The sequence below is a fragment of the Sinocyclocheilus rhinocerous genome, unplaced genomic scaffold (genome assembly GCF_001515625.1).
Source record: "Sinocyclocheilus rhinocerous isolate Xijiao unplaced genomic scaffold, SAMN03320098_v1.1 scaffold35, whole genome shotgun sequence".
Lineage (NCBI taxonomy): Eukaryota > Metazoa > Chordata > Actinopteri > Cypriniformes > Cyprinidae > Sinocyclocheilus > Sinocyclocheilus rhinocerous.
In genome coordinates this window covers 904658-931910 of record NW_015661991.1, presented here as the reverse complement: position 1 = coordinate 931910, position 27253 = coordinate 904658, and the positions used below count along the sequence as shown (strand labels likewise).

Sequence of the window (27253 nt, the reverse complement as noted above, 5' to 3'; positions counted from 1 at the left end):
TGCTGGGTTTGTCCCTATTTTACCCAGCACTGGGTTGTATTTAACCCAGCATTTCTTAGAGTGTAGTAGTGCTACTACTACTACTAAAGTAAAGTTTGCAAAAGTCAGAAATAGAAAAAAAGTAATAAAAATATGATGTGCAACAGAATAGACCTACACTCCCAGAATAATAATTTACAAATGTTGGATTTGAAACTGTTTTTTTTATTATTTTTTTTATCGTATCCATAACAGTTTAGTGGCAAATTTAGTGGCTGTTTTTAAGTCACCTATATGCATGTCTTAGCTTGAGCAGTTACACTTACAGTACATTTAGCCAATGCATGCACACAATTGAGGGGTTGAATGATTTTGTACATGAATGTCTAGAGCCAATTCGTTTTTTGTTTTTTTTGTCTTTACTTGTCATAAACTTTACATTCTCAGAATCTGAACTGTGTTTTAAGAAACTTTCTATAATAGTTTAATGATGCCTTTGTTGAATTGTTTTCATCAATTTTTGTTCTTGGCAGCAAAATGTCTTTAAGGTCAAGGGGGCTGAATAATTTTGATTGCAATTGTGAATGTCCTGCCATTCATGTAAAGAAAAAATCTGACAGTAGTAAAAAAAAAAAAAATCTCCATCATAACTTCCGGTCTGAGACGCTGTGACGCTAGGCTCTGCAATTGTTCTGTTCTTGTTAAACCACGTGGGGGCGTTAATAGGCCATATTTACTCTCTCCCGTTCATGGCTCATGAGGCTTCTGTATGAATGTTTTCATCCATTTATTTATTCATTCGTGTGTTTATGACAACAGGAAATATTGTTCCTTCCCTTGCAAATCAGTCAAATATAACCCATGGAAAATACCCTGATCCATCATCCCAAACTCTAAACAGAATAATCTAATTAAAATGTGGTTTTAATTAAACTGAACTTGCAATATGCAAGCCACCTTTCCTTGTGTATCTTGATATCACTGAATGAAAACTTGCATTTGCTTCAACAGGATAAGAATCTGTGATATTTCAGCACTTAGTGACTAACAAGCTTCAGGGATGTGAAGTGTGGTGTTATTTGGATACATTAAAACAGATGTCAGAATGTATTTTTGCTCTGCCTTTTAAGAACAAGCACACTCATGTAAATATGAAGCATACTGTTGTTTTTTGTGATAGTATCCACACTGAAGCACAACACTGTAACTATGGAGTGAGATAATAATGCACCGATGAAGACCACACAGTGCTTGCTGAAGGCTTTGGAAAGCAGGAACGCTGTCACACATGAAAGTGATGCAGTGTGTAGGTCTCGACCTCAAACCCAAAACCCCCTATCTGTCTAATGTCCAGCCAGAAAGAAGGTTTCGTCCAGGGTCACTCTGAACACTTATCAGCACTTACAGGTCTTGAAAGCTTTTTTTTTTCTCACCCACTTGAGTCTGGTAATGGAAAGAATTTTGGAGTTCACTCTGGAGTTGGATTTAGGGATGCAGGATTGTGATGTTTACATAATTTTTTTTACCATACTAAGAAAGGGATCTGTGAATATATTAAAAAAGTATGTGAATTTAATTATGATCATATAGAAATATGAATGCATGACCAGTGACCATATCGTATTTTTAAGACACCACAGGTAAAACCATTGTCTTCTTGAAAGCATCCAAAACACACTTTTAAGTTTATTTATTTATTATTTAAATTACACTTTTCTATTTGCATTTGTGAATTTTAATTACAATACATATCTTTAAAGGCTGTTTTTCTTAAAATTATTTTTTTTCTCTCATGCATTTCATCATTTCTCAGGTTTTTACAGAGAGGTTTGTTTATATTATTTGCCTTATTTACAGTATATAACATTTTAGTCCTAAAACATGGTGATTTTTTTTCTCTCTGTAAAAAAACTTGAACTTGAATAAAATAAAATAACAAATAAATAAAATGGGGACAAAAAAGTATTTCGAACCTGGCTTCAATATCAATGTCCAGATTTATGCTTTGGATGTTTATACAAATTAGTGCATATTTTCTGAATTATTTGCATATTTAAACAGCATTTCAGAAAACTTCTTACAAAAAAAGATGTCAATGTACTGTGATTAATCAAGTGGACCATATTCACCTGTGGCATCTTTCCTTAAATTATGGATTTGATAATTAGGCTGTTATTAGAGATTATAAAAATGATGCATAGTCACTCACAGATAATAGATTTATAATATTGCCCATCTCAGACTTTATGGGTGAGAACCTATTAACACAAGTTTGATTGCTCTTATACAAAAGTTAAAAAAGAGTTAATATTTAGTAACTTACTTTTTAGATACAATAGTCCAGTTACAGACTGTTTTTTGCTCCACCAATAAAAATCGAAACAAGACGAACTCAAAGTTAACAAATTCTCACAATCCTAAATCACAATTGTCAGATACATTTTTACTTTAAGTGACTTTAAGGAACGAAGTGAATGAAATACCCATATCGATCAACTGCTAATATGAATATTTCTTTTCTTATGTAAAAGTGTATGCATGTACTGTATGTAACAGACAATGACTAGATGTGCATGTAAAAACAGGTAAAAATGACGAGGCTTTGATCTTTCTTTTATTGCAAGAGTATGGCTTAACATAAATAAGGCAACAACAAATGTTTCAAATGGAAAATACACAGCAAAAAACTTCAAACAGTTTTACAACATGTCCGATAAAAGGTGCTACTTTAACTAAAGGCCTAACGACCTGCTTTCATAGAGGCACACGGGCGCCTGCGTGTAGGTTTCTGAAATGTAAGCCACCTCTGAAACAGAAAGAAATGAAGAAAAGACAGAGGCTGTGTGAGCAAGTAATTAACAAGCCTTGAAGAAAGACAGAGAAGAGAAACATGTCAGACGTGACGTGCAGATGAAAGAACCAGAGGCAGGCGGTTAGTGTCATGCAGCGTGCATTTCCACAGCTGTGAAACAGGTCAAAGACGCTACGAGCGAATGCAATGAGTGACCTTGCAGACCATCACCTTTGGATCAGCGTTGCTCACAGCAAGTCAGGAGCAGACGCAGTGGAGAGGTCGAAAAGGACTACAAGTGAATAAAAATGGAGAAACATACATGAGAAGTGACTCATATTAAAAGGCAGCTTGTAAACAGTGTTTCGAAACGATTTGCTAATGCACAAAAATGGATTTAACAGATTTTATTATCCATGCTTTATTTCATGCATGTCATTTGATGATCTATATGCAATCACCATTCCTAACAATTGCCTTCCAGTGTCAACAAAAAGTATGTTTCATATTATTAATACTTCTCAGTTAGTTCCGACTTGGAAAAAATTTGCACTTTAATTGCACTTAAACGTGTTACTGTAAAATCTATAAGTACAGTATTACCCTGCCCTCAGACAGCACATCATAGGTAGCAAATGACATCAAAAGAAACCGCAGTAATAGTCCAGTGAATCAAATGAGAGGACGTTCACAAGACTGCCAAAGTAGTGTTTCTGTCACGATTCGTAAGTGTGACACAAAACTGGTGTATGATTGAGACTACACTCTAAAAAATGCTGGGTTAAATATAACCCAGCGCTGGGTTGAAAAGGGACAAACCCAGCTATTGGGTTGTTTTGACCAACCCAATAGCTGGGTCAAAACAACCCAACCGCTGGGTCAAAACAACCCAACCGCTGGGTCAAAACAACCCAATAGCTGGGTCAAAACAACCCAATAGAATGTGCATTTGGGACTGTTCATGAGAACTCTACAAGTAAGCCTGAGAACTTTTGTTACATAGAGGGATGCATGATATATCTGTATTCATATTAGACAGCAAATGTGACTTTTTGATGTTATCTGAATCGGTCCATTAGGTAAAGCTTGATAAATGATATGATTGATAAATGATAGCCAAATGATCATACGACCCCAGATTTAAAAACCAAAAATAATGAAATAAAATAAAAATAAATGTTTAATCAGAGCCTGTACGATTTATTATTTTTTATTGTTTTATTTTATTTTAAATGTGTTCTTTGTTGTATTATCATAGTTATGTATAATTTCTTTATTCCAATGGTTCATAGTACATCAATTTGTTAAAAGATTTTGGAATTTAAAAAAAAAATGCTTTGTTGTTGCATCTATTGTTGTCATCTATTGGCTTCAAAATATAATTATTGATATCCGCTAAAATGTCCAAATCTGTGCATCCCTAGTTACATATAAAGCACACATGTAAGAACATAGTCTTATTTCATTCATCATCAAGTGCGCTCGTTCCTGTTGGTGTCGTCAATCAGGCAACCTGCGTTTGCGTCAGGTCTGAGGAGGAGGGGCCGGGTGAAAAAAACTCGCTCCAATATTTTGAATTTGGATTGCAATACCTAGTTCAACCACTCGGTGTCAATCCTACATACAGCACCTTTAAAGTTAAACTTTAAGATGAACACTATGGACAGCATCTGTTTACAAAGGAAATAACTGAAAAAACAGCACAAATCACATTTACAGTAATGCTCTTTCAATGGAAGTATACAGGACAATGAATGAATGAATGAGGCATTTGGAGGAATGAGACAAGACAATACACAGGATTAAATGTTAAAATGCAAAATGCTCACACTGTTTTGAAAGTCCAGCCACAAGACAACACATAGTCACTGGTGTGTTACACCACTAAAAAATGTCACATGTTTGACAATGTTACAGCTCAGATAACAGATAAACCCTCTGGAATGCCTTGTCCCATGCACAGACTTCCATTGTAATTCTTGTTTGTTTTAACAGTATGAAGGATAAGATGCTGTTATTTTCTGTGATAGTCGACAACATTTTCACAGATGCTGTCAATAGATTAGCTTGCACTGAACCCGGAACATTCCTTTTAACAGCCGTGCTGTATGTTTTTCATAAGAAATGTAAACGTGCGAGAAGAATGTGACTTCCATGTTCGTGAACGGTTAACAGAGCAGACGAGACGTGTTTGCAGCTTGATCGGTCAGGTTTTGTAAACTTGCAGTCTCAATAAAGAACTATCATTAATAACTAAAAGCAGAACGTCACTCTTACTCGTGCATATGAAGGCAGCTCACTCATTAAAGTGCTTAAAGTTCACTCCGTGTTTGACACTTTTTTCTCTTTACGCAAACCTTCGTAACTGAGGAAGGCTTTGGTAATTTGTGCGCAATCCAAACCAGGCCATTTCATTTCTACTCTCTGAAAAAGTAGGACATTTCAGATCGTTCTGTTCATATTAACCCTTTTAAAGGGTCCTGACGATGTTTCTCTCACATTAAGACCCAGTGGCCCATGTGCTCTTCCAGCCAGTGCTGCAGAGGCTGTAGATTGAGCGGCTCGGCCTCTGCGTACATTTGGACGAGCTGTTCATGGAGAACGGCGAGCAGAGGCAGACTCACACTGAGAAGTTCGTACAGGAAGGCATAATCCTCGGCATTATCCCGCAGGTGGACTCCTGTGGCCCACGCTTTACCATGCAGCCAGTTAAACACACGGCTAGGCACAGCACACACGTGCAGCGGCCAGCGCAGGCTTCTCTTCAGTGAGGACAGGATACCTGGAGACTCGTCCTGGAGACGATGCTCACGTCCCTCTGGACTCCAGCTGGAGCCGTCGTGGGATTCGTCATTACACGTCTGAAGAATCAATATTAAGATGGGTGTGCTGTAAGACAATTACTGATGAATTATTAAAAAAAGAGATTAAGCATAAAGGAGTTTTTACCGTGTGTAGAATTGGTGTCCTCCCATTCTTGACTAAGGGTTTCCGTTGAGCAAAGTGGAGTTTGCAGTACAACTTTCCTACAGGAGCAAAAGAAAGCATTAGTATTAAGGTGTGGTCACATTTACTGTTCCTCTGTGAAATTTTGTCGGCGAACTCAAGTCATTTCAATAGGAATCCAAGCATTCTGGAGTTTGGCTTGAGGACGGAAAAGTTCTCCATGCAGATTATATCTGGTATCTTAACCAACAGAAAGCTGCTTGGTTTGAAAGTGACTTTACTGTGAGCTGCGTTTATTAAATTGACACCTCATCTTGACTTCGGACATTTAGAAACAATGCCTGCATCTTTCAAACTGTAATCTTATGTGTATATGATTATATTTGCTGTGTAATGAAAATTTAAAACTATAAACTACTGTCAGTCTTGGTATGATTCTCCTTGTGATCGCTTGGGTCGCTATCACAAAAAGCTGACCTCTTTTTGCGATGTAAGAAATAGCCTGAAATTTAAAGGGACAGTTCACACAAAAATGAAAATTCTGTTGTTAATTGCTCGCCCTCATGTTGTTCCAAACCTGTAAGACCTTCGTTCATCTTCAGAACACAAATTAAGATATTTTTGATGAAATCTGAGAGCTTTCTGACCCTGCATACACAGCAACGCAACTGACATGTTCAAGACATTGTTAAAATAGTCCATGTGACATCAGGGGTTCAACCTTAATTTTATGAAGCTATGACAATACTTTTGTGCGCAAACCTCCCTCCCCCCAAAAAATAATGACTTTATTCAACAATTTCTTCTCTTCTCTGTCAGTCTTCGACACAAATTTACGACAGTATGCGCGAGGTGCTCCTGCGTCGTGGTATCATCAAAAATATCTTAACTTGTGTTCCGAAGATGAAGGTCTTACAGATTTGGGACAACATGAGGGTGAGTAATTAGTGACAGAATTTTCATATTTGGTGAACTATCCCTTTAATGGGATACAGCAGTTTACACAAAAATTAAAAAGATTTTCAATTAAAAACTGCTTATTTTGGTCTGTTTGTCATACAAAGTTATCATATGGTTTTAGAACACTTAGATATAGTCATAGAAGTACCTGTAGGACTACTTTCATGGTGATTTTTTTTAGAGCTTGACAGCTCCATTCCCTCCATTCTCCATTCCGGTTTTGAGCAATATGAGGGTGAGTAATTGGCTACAAGTTTGTTTTGCTATTCGGCCCAAATCAGTTTTCTAAAGTGTTTTTGAAAAATCACATACCCTGCCTTTAACACTCGTTTTAGGGTGAACTATTAAATGAGAAACAGTGAGAATGCATTACAGGCCTTTCACAGTACCTTCCTCTGAATCGAAGGAATGCCCTCCCTGGCGCAGTGGAGCTCTGCAGGTATGACAGCGGAAACATTCCCTGTGGAAGTGGAATCCCTCTGCGCTGAGCCTCTCCACTACAAACACCCGTTTCTTACACGCATGACACACATCTCCCAGACTCTGAGGAAATTCTCTTTTTAAGGAAGGCTGGGGAAAAAAAGAAAAAAAAACCGGTCAAGATTGTGTCGATTAAGCATGCTGAAACCTACTGCAATATCTGTATGGCCTACTGCAATTGCCAAAATTATGCAGTATATATTCAAACAGTACTGGGTACTGTATCCCACAATGCAGTGTGCTTGACTTTTCACTGTTATAAATGAGCCAGAAGTCATTTCAGAAGTACATTTCAGAAGTAAACACACAAGTAATTTCAGTTTTTATACAAAACTGTATTAAAAATGCTACATTTTTAAATCATATTTATTTTTGAGATAATATGGATGTCACATAATGACTTAATTAAACATGCAAAATGCAGGTCATTTGAAATGGTGTTGCATTTTTCATAGTTCCTCACCATTTTTTGAAAGCATTACTGAACAGTATATAAACCTCTATGAGAGATTTAATCTAATTTTCTCAATTTACATGTGCAACCATGGTAACATTTTTTGGAGTTTGATAGTCCCAATCCCCATACGCATTTGATTAAAGAAGAAGAAGCTTGGACATTTTGCTGTCTTTCAGGGAAGTAAGATAGTCATACAGGTTTGTAACAACATTAAGGTCAGTAAATGATGAAATGCACTGAACTACACAGGATGAGTTCATAAAATTCCTAGATTAATTCATATTTGTTTTCAGATTAAAAACAATTGACCAGCTGATCTGTGGCTTACCGGAGTGTCAGAGCTGCTTGCCTGGGGCCTATGATCATTTTCATAGAGGGTAACCAGAGAGTCAGCTCTAGCAGACGCTATCAGAGACACTTTGCCTACTGTGCGCTACCAGCCAATGGGAGAGCAGGGACAGAAAGTGGAGAAAAGAGAATGAAACAGAAGGATAAAGCAATATAAGGCAGAGCATGAGAGGGCATGCTGGGGAAAATCTGAGAGAAAAGAATTCAGAAAACCTTTCTGTCAAACAGCGAGTTTGATTGATTCGATAGATTCTTTTGAACCAGACTGCATTGTCCTATTTCATAACTCACTGAGCTGCATAAATAGGCACCATCTTAAAGCATCACAGGAACATGGTGTAAGACAGGCAAGATGTATCAAACACTCCTCCTTTTTTTTAAGTTAGCACTGCACTCATCCTTAACAAAGATGCCAATTCTGAAAAGCATTACACATGTATACAGTACTTTATTAATATATTGTAAAGTATTGTTTAAAAAGGAATTGTAATATTTTATAGCACAATAATTATGTGATGTGTATTTGAATGCTTATTTTTCATGTTGTTAGCTTAGCAACATGCTAACATCAGACTACTGAAATGAGTATGTTGTGTTTCCTGTGCAGAGTGATATGTGCTGACTTAGAAGGCAGGCGTTCACGTCACTCAGGCTCATTAGAAATATATAACTCTGGATACATTTCTACAAAACCTGAAATAAGTAGCTTCAGGTACGTTTTGCTACACTGTTCAGGAGACACGTCCACCAGAGGCACTGTAACACTTGTTTTCTCCATTGCTGATGCAGGTTTATTAAATAGCAGTGTCTTGAAAAATAAAAATAAAAACGCATTTTTTGATGCTGCTTTAGCTTCCTTCTGCGAGGTTTTCAGCTCTTTTGTTGAGTGTCGTGACTCATGTTCGACAGGACTCGTACCTGAGCTCTCTGCATGGTAAATGTGATGCTGTACTAGGTGAGCTACCGAGCAAGTTTACTATGTCAGAAAATCCATATATATGGAGCTGCTTATGTGCTGCTTAAGTCAAAATGTTTTAATTAATAAATCATGCACTGTGGTAAAAGCATACCAAAGTTATAAAAGTTATACAATATAATTGTTTTAATCAATAATCTGCCCCTGTAATCATAATTTGTATAAAAAGGAACACAGTTTGTTGGTCTTTTACTGCCTCTAAAGTAAATTTCAGCTGGAAACTGCAGTGAAATGCCTGTACAGGTATGCTTTTGCAGAAATGTAGCAAGAGTCACATATTTTTCATGTATGCTTGGGTCACGTTTATAGAATGTAGGCATCTCACTAGGTTTTAGAACAGAGCTCACTTTTTTAGCTCACAATGAGGGTTGTCAGTCATTCTGGAGATACTTCTAAAGGCATCGAGTAAAACTTGAAAAACTACTATGTCGAGACGATTATGTAATGATACAGTCACTTTGAACTGTTCAGTGGGTGGAGCTAGAGTTTCAGGCATCTGGCAATAGAAGAGAGGACTTTTGGAATGCTCTCTCTCTCCCTGTGGTCAGCTAGAATGTAAGGATGCTTACAGCCAAGTGTGTGTGTGTGTGTGTGTGTGTGTGTGTGAGAGAGAGAGAGAGAGAGAGAGACTGGCACGTTCTCATTAGAAAACCAACCATGTGAAGAGAGACAGTCCATCAAAGAAAGCTGCCACCTTTATCAGTGCTCTCAAGTCCTGCCTACAACATGCCAACAATATCACAGAAGACTCATTCCAGACAGACTGCACATCATGCGAGTCCTGGGAGATTGTGGATAAGAGTCATTCCACAGATATGGTCATATACCTGTTTGGGAGCATATGAGTCTCCATTTGACTGAGGAACATCTGTTTGCTTTCTTACAGTAAAGGATGTTGTGCTACTGCTGGTGGCAGACTGAAAATGTAGATTTGAGAGTTTATTGCAGCAAATCTTATGATCATCTTGGGTTAAGTTAAATGAAATGCTTACCCAAAAATGAAAATGTATTTATCCCCATATTCTTCCAAACCTGTATGACTTCTTTTTCCATGGAACTCAAAAGGAGAAATTCCCAAGCAATTTCTTTCTAAAAAAGCATTCTTGTTTTATTTGGTCTTTCAAGCTCCAAAAAATTATACTATTAAAAAAAATACCAAAATACCACAAACATTGAAACTCTCAAATCTCATTTGCACATCCACATATTCAAACTAGCCCTGTAGCATTCAACTATGAGACAAGTGAGATATTTCTTCCATGGACAGGTTTGGAACAACATGAGGGTGATTAAAAAACAAAAGCAGTTTCATTAGTGGGTGCATATTTCACTTTCAATCAATTAATCAAACAATTATCTTGACAAACACTCACCATTTCTGAGTTACACTTTGCTTCTTCTTGCATGTTTATGCCATAAAGTATTTCTGGCTTTAATTTACTGCTTTAAAAGAGACATGAGCAGAGTGATAGCTTAATCAAATGGATGCCAGTGGAAGAGGAGAAAAAGTAAGAATTAGATTCAGCAGACTGGGACAGAGTGTAAAATATGCACGTGCCCTTACCTGCTGCAACAGCAGAGAGGGATAGGATGAAATGAGTGGAGGAGGACAGGAAGCAGCAGTGCATTGTGGGAGAGGGCATGAAGGGGTGGTCAATGGGATGGAATGAGGGAAATGGAGAGATGAAGAGTGAGGCTGCACAGACACAAGTCATGAAGAGAGAGAATTGGAACAAGTTTAGTAGCAAAATGGATGGGTTGAAGAAGACATTCAAGGTGATGATCAGATTCTTTTATCTGAGCTTTCAAAATGCTGGTTTTCTTTGGTAGAGATGTGCCAAGGATCTGATTTGACTGAATTAAAATCATAAATAAAAAAAATAAAAAAATCTGTGATCCCAGTGTCACTCAACACAATTTGATCTTGTACCAGTTACTTTAAGCTAATCAATGGCTCTGTCATTTTATTGTTTTGTTATTTTAATTTTAATTTTTATTATTTTTTATTATTGATATCTCTGCATATTATGTATATTTTTTATACATACTGTATTCTGTCTTGCCTACGTATAGTCTGTGGAAACACATATGAAAATAAACCACATTGACTTTTGCTTAAATTTTCTGTGTAACGCTAATCAAGTTCAACAGTCGGGTTCCAGAAAAAGAGAACTTTTCTCTATAGGAAAATGTATTTTTGACTACTTATAAACCTTTAAAGACAAGCCATTTGTGAGCTCTGAGGTTGCTAATTGACAGTACATCTGACAAGCCATCTGTTCGCATTATTTCAATTGATTTTTAAAATAATCAAGTTTATCAGTGGAATTCATGATGGAAAAACTACATTACCCATGATTCTGTACAGAAGATTCCACCAATCAGAGAGCTGTGGTGAGCAAATTGCACCAAAAGAACTCTGTGGAGTCGATCTTGCTACTTTTCTAATTCTTTTTTGCTTCAAATAAAAGTTTGTGATGTTGTGATTCACCTTGTAGCTGCTGGCTTGGTTCATGGCTTATAACACTTTAACAAAGATTTTAAAATCCTTATTGGAAAATGAATGGTAGAAATACTTCTGGAACAATGCTGCTGAAAAAGCGGACAGGCACTAATGAAATCTATATCATATTTGTAAATGTCTCAGAAAAAAGCACCTTTGAGCTATTCACTGATTCTCTCTTCTCTTCACAAAGCTGCATGTCTAGCTTCCCAGTCTGAGGGATATCCGCCCTATTAGGAGCAGAGGAAAGAGCATGAGAAGGACATGAATTGATGATGATTCATTAAAGGCTGTTAAATGGGCAAGCAGTATTAGGAGTGTTAAGCTGTAATAGAGATGGAAAGAAGTGCATGTGTAAGTAATGGCAGGCACTGTCAGAAGACAGGAGTCAAGATTAGGAGAGGACATGGGAGGACGTACTGTAGGGAGCAGCAATGCATTCTGGGATTGGGTGTGGTGGGGTTAATGTGGAGATGGATTGGAAGGTCAGACAGCAGAGGAGTCAGTCTGTCCAGAACAGAGATAGCATGAACATTCAGAACTGAGAAGATTGGATTATAGGACACTCATTACTCAAAGGAAAATGTATTGCTCAAATTTTGCTCTTTTAAATCTCAGGAGGCCTGAGTTCTTAGGATTTCTTAGTTATGTTTAACTGATAGTAAAGAACTTTATCTCTGATGTTTCTCCAAAAATTCCATGGTAAAAATAAACACAAAAATAGACATAAATCAGATGAGCAGTGAAATATGGATAGCTGCAGAAAATGTGGTCTTAAGAGTATTTGATAAGACATGTTTGAGTACATATTAAGGTCTTTTAATATTGAATTTTAATTGCAGACTTTGCTTTAAGCAAAGTTTGAGATGTTGTGATCTCTTCTGAAACTTTCTGTCCCTCCACTGAAAGTCCATTCCATTAAATTGTTAATGCTTTTTATACAGAGCACATCAAATATGGTAAATGGATGCTCAACAGTACTTCCTTGATACATAAGAACAAATCACATTGGTTCTTGAGGAAGCTCAAACATTCATCATAAAGTGATTGTTTCTTTTCAAAAAACTTTGATTAAACTATGGATGAATTATGGATTATAATTACTTTATACATTTTTAAGCATCAAAGTTTTGGTTGCATGGAATTTCAACGGAGGGACAGAAATCTCTCAGGTTTCATAAAAAAAATATAGTACTGTATGTTCATTTGTGTTTCAAAGATGAACAAAAGTCTCACAGGTCTTATGGAACTACATGAGGGTAACTGATGACATTAATTGATTGAACTATCCCTTTAATTCTTGCTCTATTTGCTCTTATTTCTGCCTGACACAACTGAGATATGAAAGAGACCTCATTTGTGTTTTTTCTTTCCTATGGCTACATATAAAAATATACTGCTTTGTGCAAAATCAGGAAACCTGCAACATAAAAGATGTTATTTATGTAACTTAAGTTCCTTGTGGAAAATGTTACAATTATTCATTCCGATTTAGCAGTTGTTTGAAGGCTCTAGAGGACTGTTCAACATATGTTACTCACTCTTTGGAATGTTTTCAAAAGCTAAATATACTCAACTGGTTCATAGAAATTACAAGGAGGAGTGTCTGGCCCGCACTTTAATGATGGATGACAAAACCCAGAACATGCGTGTTACAGTATGAAGCCAGAGAGAGCAAATCACACATACTGAGAGAAGAATTAGCATCAGTTTTTGCAGATAGATTTTTTTTGTTATCTAATGAACTTGTGTTTTGTTTTTTCTTTCGCCCACTGTGTTTTCTCACAGAAGCACATAGTACTGCTAGGAAATATAATAAATGCACAGAGAATGAGGATGTTTGAATCATCTGTGGACACCTGGACTGATGGTTTCTCCTTATGCGTGCAGTAAAAAAGCAAAGAAGCTGCTTTTCCAGTCTGAGAGATCAATTTAAACGCTTACAGGACCCCTGAGCAGCCCAGACCCCTTTATAAGACTAAGAGAGCCATGTGAATGTCACCAACCCTCTTAGAATTGAGAGAAAACTTTATTCCAACAATTTCTTCAAAGAACAACCAAATAGCATCTAATATGTTATGATGTCCACTGGCATTCTTTGACTTTATTAACTCTTTTCAAGTAAAACAGGTCATTTGAATGTACCGAGCACTGCAGTATGTCCTCAGCTGACCCACATCTGTTCTGCTAGACAGATTATTAACCAATTATGGCTGAGCGGGGGTTCAGGGAATTAATTACTCAGTATGTGATGATATCTGCAAAGACTGCAGGTGCATGAAATGATGCTCAGTCACTCAGTGATCACAGGCCAAAACCGCAGGGCATGCAACAGCAGCTGAGTGAGGAAAGCTAACACACGCAGTAACATAGTCACCTGATGTGGAGAGCAGGCCTCGCCAGAGAACAGAGCGCTCAAATGCACAGCCTTCTCCTTTATGCTTTTTTTATGAAACTCCCTGGCCTTTTGAGTCTGGGCTTTCCTCTGAGTGAAGCCGGTAGAAAGAAAACAGCAAGAAAAAAGTGGAAGAGAATAAAGACTGAGCCTGTGGTGAACAGGAAAATCCCTGTCCACTAATGTGCTTGACATTTATTACTTGTCAATAGAATTGCAATTAATGTCATGCTTTTTAATGCTGTTAACTTGATTATTTTAAATTGGTTGAAATTGCCTCTAAACACATATTCTCAAACAATAAGTAACATTAGTTTTCATAATTCAGGAATGTATTTTTGCTAAAGATCTCATCTGGAATTTATTTATAAATAAATATTCTATTAAAAAGACTTTAGAACAGCTATTAATAGCTCAGTCTTTAGAAAGAAGACAACAGAATGAAATAGTTTTAATGTCAAAATTGGTAAATGCATTAAATGGGACATTCTATGAAATGGGTGCATTTTACACTTTGAAAAGAGGAATTAAATGCCTTTCTGTTAGCTTGTAGACATTCTGTCTAGAAAAATAATGTATTTTAAGTAATAATAAATAGCACTGCGCCATTTCAGGCAAAGTAAAAACTCAATATAGGTTGGGATGTTACTATTCCTTTAGAAAAGTTAATAGTTACAGGGTAGACTGTTTTTACTATTCATATATTATTATTGACATTAAAAATAGAATTTAATGATCCTGTTTTTAATAATCAATTCTTGACTAAAAAACTCATGGTAACAGGGTTGATATTTTAAGATCTGTCTCCTGACAAACAAAATGTAGTGATAAAAAGGGACAATTACTACTTTAAGGTACAATAATGTAATTGTGAACAGTATGTTACTTTAATAAGATATTCTTATGATGATAACAGGGTTGACACTAATCCTGGGAAAAATACTTCAAGTATTTTAAATAATATATTTGTTTACTAAATATTGACAGGAAGAATAATGACAAAATACTAGCTTTTATGTCCATGTTAATGAAGGACAAATGCGGCACCCATTATAAAGAATGTTCCACCTGCATTCAATAAATTTAATGATGTAGTTAAATATATATTTGAGCATATCTCAAAACTTGAGGAGCCCTACTTATAATACACATACAAGACCAGAAGGAAGATGGTGGTTGTTCACCTGGCTAATCTCCTCTTCCACCCTCTGGAGGCGCTGGAGCATTGCTCTCATGGCCAGCACTGCTGAGTGGCAGGTGGCTGTATTTCCTGAGTCTGAGTCAGCTGTGTTCTCTGCCTCTGATTGTGTGTGAGTGTGTGTGTGAGTCGGCTGAAGTGGTTTCCTCTGTGGATTCAGAGGACTGGAATGAAGCGAGGGGAAGAGAGGAGCCGAGGGCTCCTCAGAGTGTCGTACACAGGCAGTGGACGGAAACTGTGAACACACAGCACATGTGGGCAGCGCTGGATATGAGCTGTCATACTGATAATACACAAACTTGGGGAAAATTTGTAGTGAATCTACAGAGAGCCAGAGATTCACACTGTGAAATTTATTATTTATTGTATGCTAAATTACTAATTTCACTCTTAAAAATAAATGTTCCAAAAAAGGAGGTTTTGCAGGAATGCCATAGGAGAACAATTTTTGGTTTCCTTTCAGTCGGTCACTCTCGACGTCACGTCGGTGAACGACGAATTAGGAATCTCGCCAGAGAGACCAATCCACTTTGAGTGTAACTAAACGAGCCAATGGACATTGGCATGCAGAATTCGCATCTGGCTGCCACACCCCGCAGCGCGGTTATAAGAGGCAGCAGGCGCAACGCAATCATTCATCTTTTCGCTTTCATCTTTTCGCTTTGGAGCCGAGTGGTGGTGCATCACTACTGCTCTCCCTTCCTTTGAGTAATTACAAGCAAGTGCGGGCGTTACGGCAGTCAGCAGCGGTGGTCACTGTCTCATGGGAAAAAAGAACATCCTTCGTGGAGACAGCCACACCAGCAGTGTGCGGTGGCCAGCTCCCCTGCGTGATTCAGCACTAAAAGAGCAATCTCTGAAAGAGCAACATGGGTGATCATGTCTTTTTAAAGATGTCTTATCACCCCTGCGTTTCTGGATGTGGTCGTTACCTGCCGCCTCAGAATGGTCACGATCGCTGCCTCATGTGTCTGGGCATTAAGCACGCTGAGGAAGCTTTCGTGGATGGTGCATGCTCTCTGTGTGGGGACATGACCATCTCGGAGTTGCATAAAAAACGTGGCGGAGTCCCTCTGCCTCTGCAGCGATCCAGCGTTCGTCCCGGCACCCGGGGCGTCGCTGCTTCCGGTGGAGTCAGAGGTGATTTGAGGATTGCGGTGACGTCTTCTTCAAAGGAAGTTCCTCACCCCTCAAGCGCTCCGCAGCCGGTGGAGCTGCCAGAGGTGCACACTGGGCCCTCTGCAGGACAGATTGTACCACCCGTATCCTTCGGTGCTCCCCCTGACGACCAGATGTCAATTGCTGCATCGGAGGGCGAGCTCTCTCTCTCCGGGGATGACGACTCGGCTGCGTTGCCCCCTTCGGGGAGAGTGGCGTTGCCCGAGTCAGACCCAGAGATGACGGTTATGCTTTCCCAGGCCGCCGAGAATGTCGGGCTCGTGTGGAATCCTCCACTGCATCCCGGTCCTTCGAGGCTGGATAAGTGGTTCGTCGGTGGGGCTCGCGCTGGTTCTCAGCGCCCCCCCTATGGTGCCATTCTTCCCGGAAGTGCATGAGGAGCTCACAAGATCGTGGAAGGCACCTTTTACTGCCAGAAACAAATCGTGCAGCTCCTCCTCCCTCACCACCCTCGATGGCGGGGCCACTTTGGGGTACACGGTCATTCCCTTGGTGGAGCGGTCGGTGGCCATGCAACTGTGTCCTACGGCCGCTACCACTCTGCGGGGTGATCCGTGTCTCCCCTCGCGGGCCTGTAAGTATTCGTCAGGTCTATCTGGCAGTGCTTACAGAGCTTGTGGGGAGGCGGCCTCTGCCCTTCACACCATGGCGTTGTTGCAGGTTCATCAGGCCAAAGCCGTGAGGGACCTGCACGAGGGTGGTCATGACCTGGCGGTTCTAGATGAACTGTGTACTGCGACGGACGCAGCAGCTGCAGCCTTCCACCAAGCAGCGTCGTGGAGCCGGGAGTAGGCAGGACGCCCAGTCCGTCCAGGCCCCCGCCAAACCTGGTGACAAGTGCAAGAGGCCCTGAGATTGGTGACCTGGAGATGGAGGGGACTGCTCATCGGAAGATGGTGACCGCACCACTCCCTCTCCCGGAGGAGGGCCGGGTGGAGAATCTTCTGTTTCATTTTGTTTGTGTTCCGCCGCTGGCCCAGCAGCCAGCGGTACCCAAAACTTCAGAAAAAGAGCCGTTTCCTCAGTCTCTGGGTCCCAAGAGGAGGAGAGTGGTGGACTGTAAATCACAGGATCACTTCCCTCCTCCTCTTTCACCAGCGGGCAGCAGTGGGTTGCCCAGGAGCACTCCCTCTGCCCATTCGTGGAACCAGGTTGGTGCTGTGATGCTCAAGACCCCGCTTCATGCCGTCACACGCCAGGCTGTTATAGGCCTCAAGCCGGGGGCCTGCATTCTCCCTCTCATGAGGAGGGATCAGGTGAGTGTTACACTTCACACCCAGACCCCGCCCTCTGCCGTCACAGGCGTGGCCGTTACAGGCCCCGGGCCGGGTCCCTGTGTTCTCACTGCGGGTACGTTGGTGGCTCCATTGGTTCCACTGGCACGGTCTCTCTGAACCTGGTTAGCGCTCCCCAGTCCGTCTTGGTGGCTCCTGTGGACCATCAGACTCGGCTACGCGATTCAATTCGCCTGTCGTCCCCCCAAGTTCAGGGCATCCGGTTCACATCAGTAAAAGCTGTCGATGCCCCTGTCTTGCGTGCGGAAATCACAGTCCTGCTGGCTAGGTCAACTGCATTGGCATATCAATTGCCTCGATTTGCTGGCAGTGCGCCTTGCCCTGAGCCGCCTCAGAGGGTGCCTACAGGGCAGGGACGTACTGATCCGCACGGACAATACTGCGACCATTGCGTATATCAACCAGCAAGGCGATTTACGCTCCCGTCGGTTGCTCAAGTAGACCTGTTTGCATCTCCAGAAACCACCCACTGCCAGTGGTTCTACTCCCTAACCAAGGCACGGATGCACTGGCACACAGCTGGCCCCGGGGCCTGCACAAATATGTGTTCCCCCCAGTGAGCCTACTCACACAGACGCTGTGCAAGATCAGGGAGGACGAGGAGCAGGCCTTGTTAGTGGCTCCATATTGGCCCAACAGGACCTGGTTCCCGGAACTCATGCTCCTTGCTCCCAAGGTGTTCCTGGCCCGCTCAGGCTGCATGCTCACTCCACTAGGGGTGTTGCATCGCATCTCTAGATGATGCAGCCTGAGCCATCTCAGAGACTTCCATGTGCAATAGGACCCTTTTGGGTTACTCCACATGAGTAAATGTCACTCAACCCCCTCTGGGAGGAGGTGACTCCCAGCGTTCCTCTTCCAAGTAGGAAGGGCATGCTTTCCCAATGTTATCCAAGTCCTACTGTTTGGGTTGCTCGAGGAACAGCAGTAGTCGACCTTCTCTGTGTAGAGCCCGGTCTGCTCTATAGGAAGGTTCGGGAGGCCTACACAGGGCACTGGAGGGGGCAGCACCTGTGGCGCGTTGGTAGGGATTCCCAATTCGTCAGTCACCGACTTGACGTCGAGAGTGACCGACTGAAAGGGAACGTCTCGGTTACATGTGTCACAGTTTGCCACAGTTGCTGTACCACCACTGAGCTGCCGGGTCACCTGCTCAGCTCCTCAGCGAAAACATGAATGAATGTGGTGCACCTGCTGCCTCTTATACCCGCGCTGCAGGGTGTGGCAGCCAGATGCGAATTCCGCATGCCAATGTCCATTGGCTCGTTTAGTTACACTCAAAGTGGATTGGTCTCTGTGGCGAGATTCCCAATTCATCGGTCACCGACGTGACGTCGAGAGTGACCGACTGAAAGGAAACCAAAAATTGTTCTCCTATGACATTCCTGCAAAACCTCCTTTTTGGAACATTTATTTCCACGTTCCCTAAAGAACTTTTTTAAAGAACAGTTCTTAGAAAACACTTTTGAAGAACATTTAAAAAAAATTCTTTAGAACCTTTTCTGACTATAAAGAACCTTGAATGGAAAACTTCAAAGGTTCTTTATGGAACCACAGATGCCAATAAAGAACCTTTATTTTAACGAGTGTAGAGTTTTAAAAAGATGAATATTACCAAAAAATAATTTATTTAGATTATGTGAAAGCTAATACCAGGTGATAAATGGTACTTTTTATAAGTATTGTTTGTGGGTGTACACTGACTTTGGAGGTTCTACCTGTTTTTTAGGGGGTGGGGGTGGTGGGACTTTCTTCTTGATAATGTTAAAGAGAGGGCTATCGGTCATATCGAGCGATGGAGGTCTTGGAGGCCTCTCATCATTAGAGTCAGACTGAAATCATTATACCAGGAACAGTTTCAGAGAAAAGGAAGCCAGGGTCAGAGGGACAGAGGGAAGAAAAGAGAAAGAAGAGATTAACTAAGCACAGAAATACTCAGAAAGCCAAAATGTAAAAGAAATGTTAACCCCTTAATTTTGTAATTATTTTAATATAATTTGAAACCAATATGCCTTAAACCATCAAGATCCATATCTTGATGTCAAACCTTGTACAACACATCATGACGTATCATATTTCAATGTTTGTGAAAGATACTTTAGAGCACCAGCAGAGATTTTCAGTGAATGACAATAAAAAATTCAGTCTGTTACAAAAATCTATTGTATGGCTTCAGAGAGTTTTGCGCACAAAACATATAGAGTGCTTTTACAGTGTATATTGGAGCTCTACAGCCTTCACCTTGATGATACGGAAAAGAGCAGCAAGAACATTCTGCAAAATAGCTCTTTTTGTGTTCCAGTGAAGAAAAAATGGAAATGTGATGATATAAGAGAGAGTAAACAATGACAGAATATTCACTGTTAGGTGAACTATTTCTTTAAGAAAATGTAATGTAAATCTTCAGCTGATGCCGTGAGTTCAGACAAAATAGTATTTACCAGTCTGCGAATAGAGCAGCTTGCGGTGCTGTCTTCAAATTTTGCTAGAAGCTGAGTGGCCATAAACTTGACCTTGTTTTCTTTCAGTTCCCGCACCTCATTGGATGCAGAAGAACTCTGATTGATGGATCTGATTGGCTGGAAGAGAAGTGGACCAATCAGAGAGCAGTTCTAGTTTCACTTGCTTTTACTGGTATGTTATTATATACTATAATACTGACCTCTTCTAAGTAACTAATTTTCCGTCTTCTCTTGTATATGGCATCATTGTCTTCAGTCTTTTTGTCATTCTAAGGAACAATAAGTTAAATTTTGCTTTAGAAGGTGATGTCCAAACTTCAACAAAATAAGAAAGTCCACCAAACAGAAACTGTAAAAGTGCTTGTAATAAATCAAATCCATTGTATACTACCTTGGGTATGCGTTTACGAGGCTGAAGCCAACTCAATGACTTGGAAACAGGTCTGGGAGAACCTGATGGACATTTTTCATTATTTGCATCACCATCTCGCTTTGAATCTACAATAAACCACATGACAAACATTTGCATGACATTTGAGAATAAACAACTACAACAAATAAGCATTGTAACCAAACACACATCACTTTACAACATAATATGTTGTGCTGTATTAACGTCTCTGAGGCCAGACAATATATAATGTGGAATATTTATGGCCTCCTCCACTGTGGTGATGTGCAGATCTGCAGGGCAGTAACCTGGTTTCAGACAGACATGCATTCCTGGCATGACTGCGTGACAGAAGGAATTGTGTGACACAAATGTTCGAGTGCAAAAGGCCAGATAAAATGCTTCTCTTTAGGGGTTTTCCATAAATGCATTGTGTGTTTCCTTAATGGACACACCTTATGCAAACTAGGTGGAAGACACACTCAAAGCAGGTAATAGATTTTGGACAGTGTAAAAGGTTCATTTTTGAACACCTTTAATGGGCTAAATGTAACAATGCCATGTATATTTTGAGAGCTGAAGGAGCTGAAAATATATTTTTATTGCAGTAAAGTCTGTGAATTATGAGACTATGTCTATGTTTGATGTGAAATTTAAGTGTACTGCTTACTATATACTACGCAAATATACACTGCATACTGCCCACTCTTACAGTATTAGAAATAACGAACATGCAATGAGAAATGTTCAATTACTAGTATACTAGATTGTTGTCATTAATGCTGCATATTTAATTTAGCAAGTATACTGTATATATTTGTATTATATTTGTATTTTTAACCCAGGGTGGTAAAGAACAAGGTCAAAAAATTTGTGGCTGATATTACATCCAGAAATGAAGTGAATACCAAATTGAACTGATCATGTACACTATCGTTCAAAGTTTGGAGTCAGTAAGATCTTTTGTTTTAAATTAATTCTTTTATTCAGTAATTTCATCCATTAAACTGATGAGGGAAATTGAAAGTGACAGTAAAGACATTTATAATAGCGCTGTCAAATCGATTAATCATGATTAATCACATCAAAAATTAAAGTTTGTGTTTACATAATATATGTGTGTGTACTGTGTATATATGTATATATAAATACACACACATACAGGTATATATGTAAACAAACTTTTATTTTGAATGCGATTAATCACGATTAATCGATTTAACAGCACTGATTTATGTTAGAAAAGATCTCTATTTCAAATAATTGCTGTTCTTTTTAACTTTCAATTCATCAAAATGCAAGGAGAAATGTTCAAATACTAGTATGCTAGATATTTATGCATATTTAATTAAGCAAGTTTTGTCCTTCTTGAAAGTAAAAAAATAATTATTTTTAAATTCAATATTTTTGTAATATTTGTATATTTTTTTTAAATCTCCGGAGTCCGATCAAAGAAGTCAAGGAGACCTTATTGTATATACGTATACTACCATTCAATTATTATTATTTTTTTATTAATACTTTTATTCAGCAAGGATGCCATACATTGATGCATTCAATTCAAAAGTGACAGTAAATGCACTTATAATGTTACAAAATTGTTACATAATTTCCTTTTAAACTTTTTATTCATCAAAGTGTCCTGACAAAAATGTATCAACAATTATTAAATTATAATAATTGTTCACAATATTGCAGTTTTACTGTATTTTTGCTAAAAAAAAAAAAAATGCAGCCTTGGTGAGCATAAGAGACTTCTTCAAAAAACATTACAAAAACCTTACCGACCCACTTTTAAATAATAGTGTAGTTGATTCTGCATAAAGTATTCGTCACAAGTAGTATACTAGTTTACCATTCCAAACACAGCCAGTGATCCTAATAGGGTTGTAATGAAAGAGTTCATGATCTACCTGAGGGAGGTAGAGGCGTTCCCCGGAAGAGCTCGTAGAACTTGGAGAGGTAGTTGCTCATGCTGGTCTTGTCCGGCTCCTGACCTGCCGCCAGCTCTTTCCCTGTGATGAAAGGCTTAATGCCAAACTCCTTCTCCGCCACATCAAATGCCAGCTGAAGGTTTTTGGCACAGTCTTGCTCATTGAGAGAGTCATAATCACTACAGGAAACAAGGTGATAAGAACAGAGAGCATGAGACCTGAATTAAACAAGCTGCCCTCTTGACATTTATGCAAAGAAAGGACAATGTGCAGCTGTGAAACTTCTCTGCTTTCTTTAAGCTACTTTTGACAATCTCAAATCACAGACTTGAAAAATGGCCCTTGATAAAATGTGTGAAATGTTGCACATGGTTATGCTGTTCAAACGCTTTCTCAGCCAAGAACGCTGAAGTTTAACAGTCACGCTGTTTAGATGAATAAGTATCGTGTAGCAGGATATCTGTTTTCGAAGGGAAAAAGTTGTAACATGGGAAAGCGATTTCTCATGGGGTCAAAGTGCTTTTCACATGTCCTGCTCATGTTTAGGATTACACAGTAACTAACTGTGCAAAGGCAAAAGCTAATAAACATACAGGAGAGTTGACTGGTATGGTTGCCAAAACAGAACGTGATTTGTGGGTATGTCAGGAAGCAGACCAAATATTTATTAAATGTGCTTACGACTTAATTCCATTGCTAATGTTTCACTCATCAGATGAATATTATCAAAGTGTCATGTAAACTACTGTTTTATTAAGGACTGCCTGATTCATCCTTTAGAATGGACAATATTAGCACGTATTACAAATTTAATTTTTGGTCATGACACCATGATGTTTTAGTATTTTTTTTCTGGATATGGTATCAAAGTATACCATGGTTTTTATACATGCACATTGTTTTTTGGGGGGGATATAGTACCTAGAGATGTAATGGTATGAAAATTTCTTATCACGATTATAGTGAGCTAAATTATCACGGTTATCAATATTATCCATACCATGTTAATGTAATTTTTTTTCAGTAACAACAAGAAAAAGAAAGGGTTTCTGGACATGGTCTCATGTTTTGTTTTTTTGATATATGATGTGAAACTATAAAACCATGTTTTTAAGACATGTACCATGTTTTTTGGATATCATACCAGAGCAATACTATGTTTTTTCAGACTTGATGCCATGTTTTTTAAAGAAATATATTTATTTTAACATGGTACCAAGTCTAAAAAACATAGTATTGCCCTGGTATTATATCCATAAAACATGGTACCATGTCTTTAAAAACATGGCATTGGTATTACCATCTGTGAAAAAGAAAAAGGTACTGTAATGTTAATACCAAGTTGTTGTTGTTTTTTTTCACATGGTAGTAATTCCATGTTTTTTGTCACTTTGTACAATGATAATACCAATGCCATTTAAAAAAAAAAAGGGTTTGTGTGCATGGCACCATGATTTTTTTAGATAGCACCAACATATGGTACTGGAAAATGGTAATACTATGTTTGTTTGTTTTTTGCACATGGTAGCAGGTAGAATAGTAATACTTTGTTTTTTACTTTGTACCATGGTAATACCAATATCATGCATTTTTTTGGACATGGCACTATTGTAATACCATGTTTACACCTAATTCTGGACAATCTAGAAAACATGTACTAAAGACACTGTTGTTTAGCATGTTTTGTTTTGGGGTTTTTTGCACAAGGTACCATGGCAATATTTAAACATACACCATGGTAATACCACAGTATTCTATTAAAGGGGTCATATGATGCTGATAAAGAATATCTCTTTGGATTTGAGACTTTAGTCTTTGCAACTTTACAGATCTTCTTTATGCACCAAGAGCTTGTAACCCTCCAAAGAGAAAGGAAAAATTGAAATCGCATCATATGACCACTTTAAGTACCTTGGAGTACCATGTAAATACCATGGTACTGTATATGAATAATGGTAATCATACAATATCACTAACTACACTGTACCATAGTACTATGTAAGTGTCAGTCATATAATACTTAGACACAATACTTTAAGTGATTCTACTGATCACAATATTAGTTACAGATATTAAATGCAAATTTTAAAAGGGGAAAACAGTGTTCTGATTATGTTTCCTGTAGAAGAGAGATGTTGTAAAGCATCTTACATGAGCTGTGGTCTGAAGCGATGTATGAGAGCACAGAGAGCCAGGCCACTGCTCCAGCAGGAAGTGAGGTCAGTCACATTCACACCCTTGTAGCCCTCTGTCTGCTTCTGACACCACGTCAGTAACCGACTCGGCCTGATCTCAGACTCTGTTAAACACACACACAAGCAGAGGAAAATGTTATTTTAAAACTGATCAACCCAAAAACTCTGAGAACCTGAGACTTTAGCTATATGAAAATATATACAAAGGTTGATCTGGACTGAGAGTCAAGGTGACGTTTTCTCTTTGTCAGGTGTCTGAACTTGCCTCATCAATCTCACAGCAGCATAATGCTCCTCTTACGCAACACACTCTTTATTATTTGTTTCAGAGTAGTGTGTCACCCTAACAGCTAACAACTGTTTTTAGGTGCAGTAAAGCCACATGTCAACAAGCTCAAAGGAACAGCAATAGCGGAAAGGATTTATTGTTATTGATTTAGGAAACAGCAGCATGACCAGAACCTAAATATATGTGGTATTTCTGTTTTTGCCTCTTTATCTATTTCCTGTTAAGAGGCTAATTTAGCCAGGGAAAGAGGAAGTTCAGCAGAAAAGTGCATGTACAGCACATTTCTAACTAATGTACACTACTGTTTGGAATAATTAAGATTTTTTATATATATATTTTTGAAAGACGTATCTTGTGCTCAACATAATGCATTTATTTGACCAAAAATACAATAAAAACTGTAATATTGCAATATATTATTTCAATTTAAAATATTTTTTCTACTTGAATATGTTTTAAAATGTAATTTATTCCTGAATTTTCAGCATCATTACTCTAGTCTTCAGTGTCACATGATTATTCAGAAATGACTCTAATATGCTGATTCGGTGCTCATCAAACATTTCTAACTATTATCAAGCATGATCAGTTTTTGTATGTTCTATTTATTTTTGAATTTTTGAATCAAATAATCCTAAAAAAAATGTATCATGAGTTCCACAAAAATATAGTAGCAATAATAATTGAGCACCAAATAAGCATATCAGAATCTGAAGATTTTTAAAGACATTTTATTATTTAAAATAGAAAACAGTAATTTTAAATAGTTTCACAGTATCACTATTTTTACTGTATTTTCAGTTAAATAAATGCAGACTTTTAAGCATACGAGATGTTTTTCAAAAAAATAAAAATAAATAATAATAATAATTAAAAATTCCTTTTTTTGACCAGTAGTGTGTATTCTAGTATCTATTTAATAGAACGTTTCAAAGGCAAAGACATTAAAAGGATAGTTCACCAAAAAATATAAATTCAGTCATTGTTTACTCACTCTCATGTTCTTCAAGACCTGTATGACCTTTTTTTCTTCTTCTCTGGAACACAAATAAAGATACTCAGAGAAATGTTCATGCTGCTGTTTTCTGTGAACAAACGTTGACAGTGGCAGGGGCCTCAGAAGACTTTGAATATAGTGTACAATTCATAAAAGTTGTTTTTATAGCCCACTGTCATTATGTTTTATTGTATGGAAATAAGCAGCATGAACATTCAAAATTTCTTCTTTTAAGTTTCACGAAACTAAGATGATCATACAGGTTTGAGAATGAGTAAATAATGAAGTTCCAGTTTATGAGTGAACGATTCCTTTGAGCAGCATGTCTGGAGCGTTCCTTACTCTTTACTTAGGGTAGTAATCTTCTCACTTTGGCTCTGCTGGTAATAACAAATCTCAGTCTGGGTCGAATTCCCTCAGCAGAAATAAATTCTACCTCTCCCTGAACCTGCCACATCGTGGGAGGAGTGCGCTCGCTCTGCTGTTTTGAGAACGTTCCTAAAACAGGAGCTGCCTGTTATCTGCAGAAGGTAGGAATTCTGTAAACACTCGTCTTAACTCGAGTCAATTGCCTGTTGCCTATGATTATAATATGCAAATCTCAGCTCTCATATACAGTGGCGGCAACTCTTGAGGAACTCTTGTATGGTGCACTCATGTAAAAGAGTAGAGGATAATTATATATCTGTGTTAGACTGATTAGAAGTTTCTTCTAACCTCGCCTGGCCAAGTTGACAGGGCGGCGTATCGTGGCGGCCCGTTCCAGAGAGCACGGCTTCAACTCTCCACAGATATAGTTGTTGCGGACCTACAAAGGAGAAAAATAAACAGTAATGACAGTTTCAATCAGAGTGACTGTAAAAAAATCATATTTACATCTCTAAATACTGATTGAAGAGCCATGTTTAAAGCCTTGTTGAACAACAACAATAAAAATAGTTAACAGTTTAAATTGTCTGTAGGCATTTGTGGTTGCAAAGCAGATTTGCATATTACCGTTTTACTATATTAATGTGCCAATTTGCTTGGCAGCTATAAGTAGACTACAGTTAGGCTTATTTATTTATTTGTTGTGTTTACATACAGTACATGTCAAAAGTTTGGAGTAATTTTTTCGAATAAAAAAGAATTTGTTATGTTTATTAAAGAAGTTTCTTATGCTCACCAAGGCTGCCTTTCCTTAATATGCTGACTTGGTGCTCAGTAATTATCTTTTATGCTCAATTATTAATAATGGTTCTTATTATAAATGTTGAAAAGAGTTTTGGCTGCTTAATATTTTATCAGGATACTATAAATGTCTTTACTGTCAAAATATATGTAAAAATATACATTTCTTTTTTATTTAATATCTTACTTACAATACCTTGAAACTTGAATGAATGGTATTGGCATAGGTTTCCACAAATAATATTAAGCAGCAAAATCCGTGGCTGCGAAAATTCAGCTTTGCCATCATAAATTACATTTTAAAATAT

The 27253-nt window shown here is 38.5% G+C and overlaps 1 protein-coding gene across 8 annotated transcripts in view; it reads right to left on the bottom strand.

The window, feature by feature from the left end:
- Positions 1–2556: 2556 nt before the first annotated feature.
- LOC107727100 (protein-methionine sulfoxide oxidase MICAL2-like) overlaps positions 2557–27253 on the bottom strand; it is a 61136-nt gene continuing 36439 nt past the window's right edge. For 2 of the 8 annotated variants that reach the window (XM_016536868.1, XM_016536869.1), the window contains exons 11-26: positions 26493–26583; positions 24446–24593; positions 22274–22473; positions 20361–20467; positions 20170–20238; positions 19949–20086; positions 19226–19339; positions 15020–15268; positions 13818–13925; positions 11595–11669; positions 10502–10633; positions 7942–8046; positions 7066–7246; positions 5720–5796; positions 5553–5631; positions 2557–2785 (exon numbers count right to left, since the gene is read on the bottom strand). In XM_016536868.1, the coding sequence (XP_016392354.1) occupies positions 2712–2785; positions 5553–5631; positions 5720–5796; positions 7066–7246; positions 7942–8046; positions 10502–10633; positions 11595–11669; positions 13818–13925; positions 15020–15268; positions 19226–19339; positions 19949–20086; positions 20170–20238; positions 20361–20467; positions 22274–22473; positions 24446–24593; positions 26493–26583 (1947 nt within the window). In that variant the 3' untranslated portion in view covers positions 2557–2711. Of the gene's footprint in view, positions 3063–5552; positions 5632–5719; positions 5797–7065; positions 7247–7941; positions 8047–10501; positions 10634–11594; positions 11670–13817; positions 13926–15019; positions 15269–19225; positions 19340–19948; positions 20087–20169; positions 20239–20360; positions 20468–22273; positions 22474–24445; positions 24594–26492; positions 26584–27253 lie in introns of all 8 variants that reach the window. The other 6 variants (XM_016536871.1, XM_016536870.1, XM_016536873.1 and 3 more) reach the window with 6 other exon arrangements.